The sequence below is a fragment of the Myodes glareolus genome, chromosome 3 (genome assembly GCF_982192425.1).
Source record: "Myodes glareolus chromosome 3, mMyoGla1.1, whole genome shotgun sequence".
Taxonomy (NCBI): domain Eukaryota; kingdom Metazoa; phylum Chordata; class Mammalia; order Rodentia; family Cricetidae; genus Myodes; species Myodes glareolus.
Window position 1 is genome coordinate 90,540,700 of NC_142028.1, and position 12,966 is coordinate 90,553,665.

General features: G+C 41.3%; 1 protein-coding gene and 1 non-coding gene across 3 annotated transcripts in view; one reads left to right on the forward strand and one right to left on the reverse strand.

Moving 5' to 3' along the window:
- Jak1 (Janus kinase 1) overlaps nucleotides 1–12,966 on the forward strand; it is a 115,726-nt gene that overhangs the window by 67,962 nt on the left and 34,798 nt on the right. For both annotated transcript variants that reach the window (XM_085686305.2, XM_048453157.3), the window contains exons 3-6: nucleotides 1,174–1,255; nucleotides 3,527–3,725; nucleotides 6,249–6,372; nucleotides 10,978–11,131. In XM_085686305.2, the coding sequence (XP_085542431.1) occupies nucleotides 1,250–1,255; nucleotides 3,527–3,725; nucleotides 6,249–6,372; nucleotides 10,978–11,131 (483 nt within the window). In that variant the 5' untranslated portion in view covers nucleotides 1,174–1,249. The remainder of the gene's footprint in view (nucleotides 1–1,173; nucleotides 1,256–3,526; nucleotides 3,726–6,248; nucleotides 6,373–10,977; nucleotides 11,132–12,966) is intronic.
- On the reverse strand, nucleotides 8,646–8,752 carry LOC125412715 (U6 spliceosomal RNA). Its single transcript, XR_007235665.1, has one exon. It is a non-coding gene; the product is annotated as a U6 spliceosomal RNA (small nuclear RNA).

Below are 12,966 nucleotides of genomic sequence, written 5' to 3' on the forward strand. Positions count from 1 at the left end.
CCTTGTTCTTTTCCTCAGCTAGTTCCTTTTCTAATGCAGAGAGCCAGGCAAAGTGAATGGAAAACATCTAAACATGGCTTTTGAAGTTCCACTTCTGCACAAAGCACAGCATTATTTAGTTATTTTCTAATGACTGTTGTCATGAGATCGTGTGTCTAATCATTAGCAGTTTTCATGTATTCTTATTTATTTTAAATTGAAGGCAAAATGATTTGTTATTTGAGTATTTTTTAAGGTATTTGTATCCCAGTTGCCAAACCAAAATTGTCACATCAAAATTCATACTCGTATTTCCTGCCTGGCCTTACAAATGTTTTAAAAACATTTTCTGTGTATGTAATATATTTGCTTGAGTGCATATTTGAGCATTGTGTGTTTCCCTTGGATCTCAGAAAAGGGTATCAGGTCCCCAGGAACTTGATTTATAGATTCTTGTATGACACATGTGGGTGCTGAGAACTGAACCTAGGTCCCCTGCAAGAACAAATACTCTTAACCACTGAACTATCTCTCCAACTCCCACAATCATTACATCTACTACAGTCCCAACCATTGCAGAAGGGTTCTCTCTTACTATTTCTAGTCTGTCACCACATGAGTGAGAGGAGCTTAAGAGGTCCTGTGGTACTCTTGCTTTTGAATTTTTATTCATGCTGTCTCCCATAGTAATGATGTAAGATGATGGGGATGGCTTGCTTCCTAGTTCATCTCTGCTGCCATGTACTGTCCAGGGCTGTACTTTTCTTCGAGCAGATTCTGATAAAATGTGTTCAATAATAAAGAGAAGTCAAATTTGAATCCATAAGTTGGTAATTGTTTGTTGCCAAAAACACTTTGTAGGATGAACACCTTTGGGCATCTGAACTGTCTGTCAGTCATAGGATCAGGAGAGAGGTATTGATAGCTATTCTTAGGACAGGATACTCTACAACAGGAAGCAAAAGTTTTGGCTTCTTTTCTTGGAACAATGAAACATCTTTGATTTTTTTATACCCTCTGTTGTCTTTGCCTTCTTAGTGTCTCTTTCAATTGATTCCTATCCTTTTCCTTCAAATGCATTTTCCTTCCAATGTAGGTTTTGCTGTTTCCTTAATGAAAGTATCCTCTTATTTTCAAACCGAATTACCTCCGAGTTGATTGATTGATATTTTTTTTGTTGTTGTTTGTTTCTAGATCAGCTCCGAATGGGCTTTGGAAAGTAAAGAAGAAAATACAGTTTGCTTTTCAGGGACACTGGACAACCGAATAAATGCAGGTATACACATTTACCTTCTGGTTATTTTCTTTTGAGTCAGGGCCTCACTTTATGGCCCAGACTGGTTGTGAACTTGAGATCCTCCTGCTTCAGCCTACCCAGTGTTGGGAATTATGTGTGCACAATTGCACTAAACTGTGATCTTCAGACTATAGGACTGTCTATACTCTGTCCTCCGATTACAAAAAGAAAATCTGTATATTATTCATTCACAATATTGTATATGCTGGTTTAAACAGTCCCTGCACACCAAAAGCTCCAGGAAGTAAAGTTAAAGTTCTCTGTAACCTCTCTTGGATAGCCACTACTGTTAACAGTTTATTGTGTGTTTTTCTGGGTGCGTTACCCAGAGAACCCTAGTGAACCTGTTAGGTTCTTTTACTTTGGGTCATGTAGCTATGTGTCTACATTTTCAACAGCTGAGGAGACACCTTATGCAGTGGGCCCTCTCTTGTCAGAAGCTGTCAGTGGGCCATGCCTTGTAAATGTGGCTACCTAATTGTTTCTTTAGAGTTAAGGTGCAACTGTCTTTGAATTTTTCCTCTTTTGTTTCTGCAAAGAATCTCTAAGGCAAAGGGCTTTTTGGTTTTTTAGTTAGTTAGTTAGTTAGTTAGTTAGTTTGTTTGTTTTGTATCACGTTGTGAAGCAGACTTAAAATACTGTTGGTTTCTATCTTGTTTTTTCAATGCGATTATGTTAGAGTCTAAGTGTTGGGCCTTTGATTATCTGAAGTGCAAGGTGAGCCATTAGCTTAATCTTTCAGCCTGATTTCTAGTAGATTCTGTTTTTTAAATTTATTTTGGATATTATAAATTAAAATTGAATGCCTTTGATTTGTAACAGTGAGACCTGTTTAAATTTTATTACTTCCTATTATCATGACAGCTAATAGACCAAGTAAATGAATTTGGTGCTGAGGTTTTTTCCTGTTTGGGACATCCTTGTATCCTCTTCCAAGTGCCCACTATATGCAAATCTCTGTGCTTCTTAGTGGGTATACAAAGACAAGTCCAGTTCTATGCTCAGGGAATTCACAGCAGACAGGTGCATGTGTACGATGACCATAATACCTTGTGACTAGTGTGGTAAGTTTAGTAACACAGGCGAGATGGCCTCCAGCATAAGGGTACAACTGGATTCAGTGAAGGCTTCTTGGAGGAAGTGCTAGTCTGGACTGGTTCTGAAGAAGACTGAACTTTGCCATGAAAGCTAGGAGGTGAGTATATTTCAGTGGAGGAGTCAGCATACATGAAGACCTCACAGGGAGTGGAATGGGTGGGGGTGGGGAGACAGGGTTACCCAGTGACCTGAGTTTTAAGCAGCTAGAAGTGAGAGGAGAGGAGTTGATGGGATCAATTAACCAGGAGATAAAGAGCTGGTTCAGTTTGAGACTAGTCTGCAGATAATGGGCAACTAGTGGAAGATCTGATCTCTCTTACAGAGATAATACTTGGAAACTCAAGCAAAGCTTAGATGGCGGGCAGGAAGGAAATAGTTTGAGGACAGGAAAATGGCTGGGAGGTCATTGGTCTTGGGCAAGGGCTAAAGGATATGTGGGGTTCCCCTTGCTCTTTTTCTCCTTTGGCCTTGCCCTGGGCTCAGTGCCTGGGACTCCTTTGGTCCTGCACCCCTTGTTTTGAAGACCCTGTGAGTGATTTTCTTGGCAAAGAATTTATTTGTGTGTCTTGCCCTGTGTGAGATGTCTGTCCTTCTGCTTCCCTCAGGTGATAGGGACCTGTCCCATATCTTTCATGACCCTTCCGTGTGATTTATGAGTACATAAGTAGGTAGTCACTTTGTATGCATGGCCTCAGATGAGAACATGAACACAGATACAGCATGGCCCATGTTTTCACCAAGCTTGCTGTTCTGTAGAGGATAGACATGAAATGGAAAGACTATGATTCTTTCTGTAGATTATTTAGAAGTTCTGTGATCTCAGCAGGGTCAGCAATATTCTAATTAATCATCAGTCCTTAACACTATTGACTCCAGACGAGAGCTTAGTTTTTAGCTACAACTAGTATGCTAATAGAGAAAACATCCAAATCATGCCTAAGGTTATTCTGTTTGTTGTGAATATAGTCTGATTGCTTAGATCATGCATAATTAATCATTTCTATGGTTTCATTTCTTGTAATACCTGACCTAGTTGGTATTCAGAATGGAAAAGGGTAGCAGTTCTTGCCAACATCACAGATACCTGCTTGCTTTCCTTCATAGCAAACAGCACGTGGAATGATTCCATTGTCTTCCTTTCCTCCCCTACAGTATCTAAATATAAAAGAGGACTGCAATGCCATGGCGTTCTGTGCTAAAATGAGGAGCTTCAAGAAGACTGAGGTGAAGCAGGTGGTCCCTGAGCCAGGAGTGGAAGTGACCTTCTATCTGTTGGATAGGGAGCCACTCCGCCTGGGCAATGGAGAGTACACCGCGGAGGAACTGTGCATCAGGGCTGCCCAGGAGTGCAGTGAGTACTGGCTGCAGGGCTGGGAGGCTGCAGTGCTACACTATCCAGAAGCACACATAGACTTTTATTTCTGTTGAGAACAAGGTGTGCATTCTGGAAGCCAGGGTTCTGCCTTATTTCCTAATCCTGGGTTTTACTTCTCACTTCTTTATCATTAATGAGCTAGCTATCGAATACCAAGGAATGACCCTAATCTTTTGTGAGGCTCAGTCTTGGGGGGCAGGCTCATTCGATAGTTCAGGCTGTTGTAGAACTCAGTACATAGCCCAGGCTGACCTCAAAGCTGTATTTCTTCTGACACCCAAGTGGTTGCTGGAATTGCGGGCATTCAACCATCACTTCCAACCAAAGCTCAGTTATCTTTTCTTCAACATCTCTGTAATTTTAATAACATCAGCACTAGTTGAGGTGCTGTGTAAAGCACCCAGAGCAAGTGTGAAAGTAAAATAAGTAGTACTGTTCCCTAATGTAGTTGTGATTATTCTGACTCCTTAAATTTAAAGCCTATCATTCTGCTATCTGGGTCTGTTCTCCCATGGGTGCTGGTTGAACTGAAAATCTTAGGGCTGCCCTGTGGCTTGGTCATACTAGATTGTGAAAAGGACAGTAAGGCTGTTCATCTCTTTATAAAAGTAAGATTTATTTACAAAAATACGTATATATGAAAATGCCATGGTGAGGCCCTTGTGTGCTAACGTGAAACTTAATAAATTTTGTTTTACTTAGAGCTAGCCTGTTACCTTGCTAGGGTAAGAAACATTCCTAACAAAATATTCTCCATTCATAATCTTTCCAACATGGAGATGCATAGTGTTTGCCTACCTAATTTTAGATGGAAAGTGAGACCATAAAACTATAGAAACAGCCACATATCTCACCCACTTAATTTACTGACATTCACCGGAATAAGCACTTAAAACAGGTAGATTTTATAGTTGTAAGTTGTATTCCAATAAAGCTGATTAGAAAGGATTATAGTAACTCTATTTATGTTGATGAAGTAACTTGCAGTGATATTGTAGAGCCTGGTCCATTCCATACCTGTGCCCTTTGCTTTGAGAGCAACATTGTGGGGACGTTGTAGCTAGTTTAATATCTTGTTAGTAATGCAGCTTGTCTGGAGGCCCCATTTACTTCCCAGTACACATGTTTCTGCCTGAAAGGTTTTATACACCAGAACACCAACTAAAGGGAAAGGCTTATGCTATGGGAAAGAATATGTTAGCTCTTGTTTCCAAAGGAAGATGTGCTTGGAAGTAACTAAAGGAAAGACTTTCCTCTTTGTTTCTTTTTTCTTTTTCTTTTTTTTCTTACATTTGTGTGTGTGTGTGTGTGTGCGTGTGCACACATATGCACATGAGCTCACATGTGGAGATCAGAAGGCAACTTGCAAGAGTTGGTTCTCTCCTTCGACCATGTGGGTACCAGGGATTGAACTAAGGTCATCTGACTTGGTGGCAAGTGACCTTACCTGTTGAGCTATCTTTCCAGTCCACACTTTTTTTTTTTTTTTTGAAGTGATGGAAGAGGACTTTGAGGTGCCCAGGAGCCTGTAACTTCTCAACCCAGGGTCCACACTGGAAAGAGACTGTGAGGGTCAGGAAGGCCTTGGTAATGCCACTGTTGTTTCAGGAGAAGCACTCTTTTTATGAGGGCAAGAATGGAGATGTTAATTTAACTTTAGCATTTCTTAACTTGAGATCTGGCTAGCACTAAAGATAACAGTGGCAGCTGGGCATTGGCACTCATATTCCTTCATTCTTCTGTTTGGATACATGTGTGTGCTATCTCCTGATGGGTTCAGAAGCAAGGCACTTCATAATCTGACTTTCTCACCGTACTGACTGTTTTTAAAAGAGCAAGTAGTGGAGTGGGAAGGCACAGCACTATTTTTGCCAGCTTTGTTAAGGGATCTTCTTGCTAGTTAATGCTAATAAATACATTTATGCTATTGTAAAGAGTACTTAAGTATATTTAATTATTAATGATAATACATTTTAATCACTGACAAAATCACTTTGTTTATCCTAATATGTAGTTTGTATGGTAGCCAGGAACTTATTTGTGTATATGATGTATAATCACAGTGTCAGAATTGCTAAAACAAATTATAGGATGCAGATTGAAGAATTCCTACATTTCTCAGATGTTTCTTCCTTGCTGTGAATTAAAAAGGTGCACATTAGGTAGAATCTGTGTACCTCTGAGATAGCCCCTTTTATTTATTTTAATCAGAATTTGGTAAGACCCTTATAATGAGAAATGTCACCAAATTTTATTTTTAAATTGCTTTAATTTGGTTGGCAAGTGGCCACAGTACATGCTCCTGAGGAACTGTGGTTCTTGATTAGTATGATAAAAAATCCCTAAGTGGACATAGTTGAGAGTTACATCTGCCCTGAGAGGATGAGGTGGCCTAGATTGTTTCTGGATGAAAGAATTCCTTATCTTTGCATATGCTGGTCTTTGGAGAAAGGTGACCAATGTATGTGCCTACATCTTTCTGGTGTGCTTTTTCCCCAGACATTTCTCCTCTCTGTCACAACTTGTTCGCCCTGTATGACGAGAGCGCCAAGCTCTGGTATGCTCCGAACCGCATCATCACTGTGGATGACAAGATGTCTCTCCGGCTTCATTACCGCATGAGGTACGGTACACAGAGCTGGTGCCAGCGGGTTTCTTCATGTTGCCTGGGCTAGTGTTTGGCCAGAAGACCTGAGTCACTTAGCCATTGTAGTTTGTAACTTTTGTATTTGCTTGGTATGAGAGGAATATCTTCCATGTTGGAGTGATTTAATGTGAATTTGATCACCTCTGCTACATTGTCTAAAGTGTTTGTATAGAATCCAAGCCCTCTAGGAAAGTGTTTCATGTGGTGAATCATGATTATAAGTTTAACATAGTGGGTTATAACCAGAACTTGAAAAAAAATAGAGGGAAAGAAACAAGAAATAGATATATCCTTAAGCACATTGTATTTTAAAACTTGTGAGGTATGTTTTATATATATATACACACACACACTAAGAAAAGTTATAAAATATATTTCCTACTAAAGGTTGTGGCTAAGAAACATTCTGTATACCACCTGAGGAGGTGACAGAAATAAATTCTCAGTGTTACTCTCCGAGAGCGATGCTATGGTCCTCTTGAGGACTCTTGATTTTCATTGGTTTTATGCTTTGTGTTCTGATGAACCTCATTTGACTTTTTCCCATGCCATGAATTTTGTTAAATGTCCCAAGGTCATATAGGCCATTGGTGCCTTTATTAGTGCAGACTTTCCTTTATCAGTGTATCCAGGAGCCACTGTGGATCTGGAAGTGTTTTAGATAGCAGGGAAGCACAAGTTAACCGTGGTTAGCCTGGAAACTTGAATGTAGCCTGGACCATTTTTGAAAAAGATCTTGATTTGTATCCATCTGGTTAAATCAGTAGATTAGCTCAGATGCTAAGAAAATATCAAGCCATGCTGGAAGCACCTTCTAGAATCTTAGGAACTTCTATAATACCCCAGCTGCTACGTCCTTTGCATTTTGGTTGTGAGGTACCATTCCAGTCTGGGAGACTGAATTCTCTTCTTCTGGTGCTCACCTAAGTTCTCTCACCTTGTGGGAGAGCTGTGTGCCTCTTACCTCAGATTTAGGGTACTCTTTAGTCCTCCCAGCTGAGCCTTCTTACTGTACTTTGATTTGTCTTTCTTACTCTGATCTTACTTCCCACAGCCAGGGGTCTGGTTCTTTGATCAAAACTGGAGATAGACCTTCAGCTGGAAGTCTAGACAGGAACATGTTCTTCAGTTCTGATTCTTTCCTGGTAGGCATCCAGACTTAGGTCAGAGTCCAGTATGGCAGTATGTGACATTTACAAGAAACCTGATCTTGCCTCACTATACTCTCCCATTTTTCCATTGGGAAGACAGGTTGCATTTGCCTGTCCCCTTTGTGTTAGCTGCCAGGAAGTGCACAGAAGCTTCAGTTCTGTCACCTCGACTTTATACTTGCCAGTGTGCTTCAACAGGATGTTGCCTTGTTACCACAGTCTCTTTGAAGTTGGAAAAAAGATACCACCCTAAACTCAAACATTTGCATTAGAACAGTCTACAAAGAGCTTGACCTCTGGTGATCTAACCACTGAAGAAGATGCAGCAAGAAACAAGTGCTGGCGACTGTTTCAGTGGCATCCCGGGTCTATTTTAGGAAATATTCTTGCACTTTAATTGTGGTTTTCTGTTTTTACTTAATGATTTAATAGTTATTTATGATATGTATTAATATAAGGCATTCATATTCTTTGTTTTCAAAAAACCCTTATAAGTGAAAATCATTGACTTCAATAAAATTTTGTAGATACTTAAAAAACTTTCATTAGGTGGTGTTTAAATGTAAACTTAGAATGTGTAGCCATCTCTAGTATTGTTTCTCAGGAACTTTTTTTTTCTTAAGACAGGGTTTCTCTGTGTAGCTCTGACTGTCCTGGAACTCACTTTGTAGTCTAGGCTGGCCTTGAACTCAGAGATCCTCCTGCCTCTGCCTCCCAAATGCTGGGATTAAAGGTTGTGCCACCATCATCTGGCAAGGAACTTTCAAGGTGTGTCTGGCTAATCATTCTGAAGAGGAGCTTGGGCTATAAGAACACTGCACTTACTCCCCACCCTGTTTTAACTGTTACTGTATTATCAGGATTTATGTATGATAAGTTCAGTAAGCTGCTTGGTAATTTTTTATTTTACAGTAAATAGATAATTTTGGGAATTTTGTAGTTATACTGGAGTTGGCCCAGTCAATAAAATGCTTGTGAGGGCCCGAGTTTGGATCTCCACCCAGCACCTACATAAAAAACCAGGCATAGTGACATGTTCTTGTTTCTAGTCTTATTAGTAATTAGAAAGTTGTTAATATTGGTAATCATCTTTTATTTTTAAATATGGAACACTCTACAGATTTGCATGCTATGCTTGCACTGGATCTATGCTAATATTCTCTGTATTGTTCCAGTTTTAGTATTTGTGCTGATAAATTGAGCACCACTTTATTTTTCCTCAGTGGTACCTTGCCAAATTGCCTATGCTGGCCTTGAATTTGCAGTCTTCCTGCAGAAGCCTCCCAAATACTGGAATTGTGAGCATACAGCACTGTACCTTGCTTACCAATTTAAACATGTTTAGTAACATGTTTAATCCTGTCCTAGATGAAGGATTGGATCGGTTCAGATACTCATCTGTCCTCAGTGCTCCTCTCAGGAAACTTGCAGGGAATCTTCTATGTTGAACATAATGCTTGTGGTTCTGTCGTGGTTTTTATCTACCACTGGGCAGAATTTACCTGGCCCATATGCTCTTCAGTTGGAGCCTGGGTTGCACCTTGTAGCAGGCTAGGTGATTCACTCCTTACTTTGTGCTTATGGCGCCTCACTGACTTCCTCTCTGCTGTGTCCTGTCCCTCCTGTGAAGAGTACTGTAAGGCCTGGGCCCACAGAAGCATTCACCACTGCACTGATGGGTCTTTTTGTGCTCTTACTGTAACAAAAAATCTGGTTTCCTAGAACATATATGGAAACCAAGGGGATAATCTCTCATCTGTTTTGGTGACCTGGTGTAGTTTGTGCAGATTGTGGTTTTTCTGTGTGCAACACTAAAGCTCATAGTCAGTCTCCCAGTTCCTTTCATGATCTACAGAGATTATGAGCTGTGCACAACCACCAAAAGCTACAAACTACTGATTTTTACCTTTAAAGTAATGTATCCATCCTTTCCATGTTGATTTCTACTCCTTGAGTTTGTTCATCATTTGCTGTTTATCTATCAGGCACATATATAGCACCTGCTATAGTATAGGTTCTGGGGACTTGGTACTGAGCAAGACAGCTGTGGCCTCTGCTGCCAGGGAGCTCTCACTTTTCCACACTGTTTCAAGATGTACCTGCTTGTTTCTTGGCCAGTTCAGCTCATCTTGTTCTTTCAGAACCATCTTGTCTCCTCCATGTACCTGCTTGTAGTCTGTGTTATAGAGCCAGGAATGTTTAACCTGTAGCCTGCAGGTTGTGTGCATTCCAGGATAACTTTTTATTCTGGACAAGTTACCTATTAAACATGGGATTAACTGCTCACAGATTCATCAGGGGTCCATGAAATGTTTGCATTTTATTGAATCACAAGTAACTGAGTTGTAAAATGTAGCTCTTAGCAGATATTTATAGAGGAAAGGAGAAGTATGTGGGGACTCTGAAAGCTGCAGTGTAGTTCTGCTTATGACACGTGTTCCACTTCCTGTTGTTTTGTATTATTGTGGGGCAGGGAACTCACAGAGGGCAGAGACTACGTCTGAGAGCCCTCTGTATCCTGTTCTCGCTCTTTTTTTTTTTTTCTGTCTGACTCTAAGAGGAGCTCTCTAGGGTGGGGGTTTTTGCTTCTTAGTGACATGGTTTTCTATCAACTTATTGGCCTATTTGAGAGAGCCCTAAACAGCTGAGTCTGTAGCCTGGAGACAGCTGGGCAAGAGTAGCTCAACCACTCTCCCACACCTCAGAACTGCTTCCCCAACAGGTGACAGGCCAAAGTGGTAGTGAGTCAGGCTTGCAGTGTTAGGTCACTTTGCTCCAGTGAACTTGAGTTTTCCTCATCTGCACAAGGAAGCAATGACGTCTCCCTGCGGGCGTTGCTCTGAAGATTAGGTGGTATAGAGGTGCAAAGTGCTGCTCACTTCCGTCATGTTACCACAGCTGCTGTTTTTGTGTTTCTCTTTTGAAGCCTTGCTCATTGTAAAATACATCCCCAATTTAATAACAGCCATCTGGGACCTAAGAAACACTACCATGTTAGTGTCGATTGTAGATAGGACAGAGCTTGATTTCAGAAATGGTACGACCAAGAATGGAAAGGGCTTAGGTTGAGGCAGGACAGCCAAGCAGGACTAGAGCTGTGGGGTAGCAGCTAGTTGTAGCCAGCAAGTGTGTTTACCTAGGGAGGTGTGATCAGGGTTAGCAGGTGTCAGAAGAGCTGTCCTGTGATTACCAGGACATTGTCCTCCTGACCCAGAGGAGGCGTTGGAGGTGCATTGTGGCAGTGCACTTGGAAGAGCGAGAAGGGTTTGGGCTCAGGGTGATGAGGGTTCTAGATTCAAGCAAGGCTGTGTACATTTCAAGTTCCTCATTCAGCTTCAGCGTGGGCCGCCCTGGGTAGACGCCGCTCTCCCTCCAGCCAGCAGTCCAGGGACTCTTCTGCCACAGTTGACGTTGTTCTTACTATTTTTAGATTCTATTTTACAAACTGGCATGGAACCAATGACAATGAACAGTCTGTATGGCGACATTCTCCAAAGAAGCAAAAAAATGGATATGAGAAGAAAAAGGTTCCAGAAGCGACCCCACTCCTTGATGCGAGTTCACTGGAGTATTTGTTTGCGCAGGTAGGAAGCTTGAGCCAGGAGGCCTGCAGTTTGTGGGGAGAATGAGGCCAGGTGGGGCTCAGATTCCCTGTGCAGCTGTACTTAGTAGCACTTTATGGCCTGTTCTGTGATATTCTTGCCCAGGTGATTGGGAAAGACAGGTGACTGGGGAAGGTAGTATGCTAGCCAAGGAGCTGGCTCCCAGCTTTGGATTTTCCAGGCCAAGCACTTTTCTTTCCCCTGTTTTCTGTCACTTTGCTGGCCTTATATCAATTCATTTATGTAACATTATTTACTGGGTATCTGTGTCTTGTTTGCTTTATGCAGTTATATTTGCCAAGACACTGGGTACTTGCATGATGTATACTCAAGCTAGACAAGAAACACTGAATTTGTCAATGATACATAGATACTGCATAAGAAATCATGGAGGCCAGGCATGGGGTCTGACACCTGTAACTCCAGCACTTTAAAGACTCACATGTGAGTCTGAGGTTAGCCTGAGCTACTCAGTGAGAATATGCTTTGTAACATGAGGGGGCCAGCTTGTTGGGGTTTCTGTCCCGCCCGGTACCCCACAACCGGCAAATCCCAAAGAGAAATCACACACAGGACTCCATAAGGTTATAAACTGATTGGCCCATTAGGTCGGGCTTCTTGTTAGTCCTTATAACTTATGTTACCCCATTATCCTTATCTACGTTAGCACATGGCTCCGTACCTTTCTCAGCTGGGCAAGTTACATGCTGCTTCTTCGGTGGTCTGTGCAGGAGTGCCGAGGGAGCTTTGGCTTCCAGAATACTCCCAGTCTCTTTGCTCCACCCCTACTTCCTGTCTGGCTTTCCTGCCTATACTGCCTGCCTGGCCAATCAGTATTTTATTAAAATACATGATTGACAGAATACAGACAATTCTCCCGCACCATTTCCCTCTTTTTTTTTTTTAAAAAAAAACAAAGGAAAATACCCATAGTCCATTTGTTGGGAATGTGGGCATAGTATTTCAGGCTACTTCCTGCTGGTTGGGGGCGCTGATAATCTTATGGGGACCTAAAGAAAATTTAGAGTTATAATCAAGTCCTGACTGGAGTTTCCTGTGAGTCTCAATCATTTCAGGCAGCAGTCTTGAACCTGTTCTGGTTGAAGAACTCAGACATCTGGGCCATCTGTTCCTGTTGGAGATTTCTCAGGTGGCCTCCCTTGATCAAAGCTGATTTTTCTTAACTCAGAATGAATCCATAGCCTCTCATTTTCTGTGGAAACAAAAGCAAAATCTCTTCTCCAAAGTAACATACCTTTTGACTTCAGTTTTGAAGCCAAGGTATTTTAAAAATACCTATCTTGGGTTAGTTCAGCAGCATTTATAAACAAAAGTCTTTTAGCAGCTGTTGCTCCTTCCTCAGCATTCAAACAATTCAAAGAGAGCATAATAGCATACAGTATCAAGATTCTTTGTATATTTTCCATATTTATTTTAACCTCTATTTCTTCTATTTTTACTTTTACTTTTTGAGACAGGATCTCTGTATATCTTTGTCCTGGAATAACTCTGTAGACCAGGCTGTCCTTGAACTCACAGATCTGTCTGTCCCTGCCTCCCAGGCATTGGGATTAAAGGTGTGCACTACCACACCTTGAAGTCACAGAGGTCAATCTACCTCTACCCCTTGAAGTCACAGAGGTCAATATGCCTCTGCCTCCCAGGCATTGGGATTAAAGGTGTGTACCACCACAGCCAACTACTCTCTTTCTTTCCTTTTAACTTTAAGAACTTTAACTTTCAGCCTGCATATATTTTTAACACACTGTAAACCATTTAGAGGTTTTCTTCAACTTTGAATCTTTCTTTTACTATAT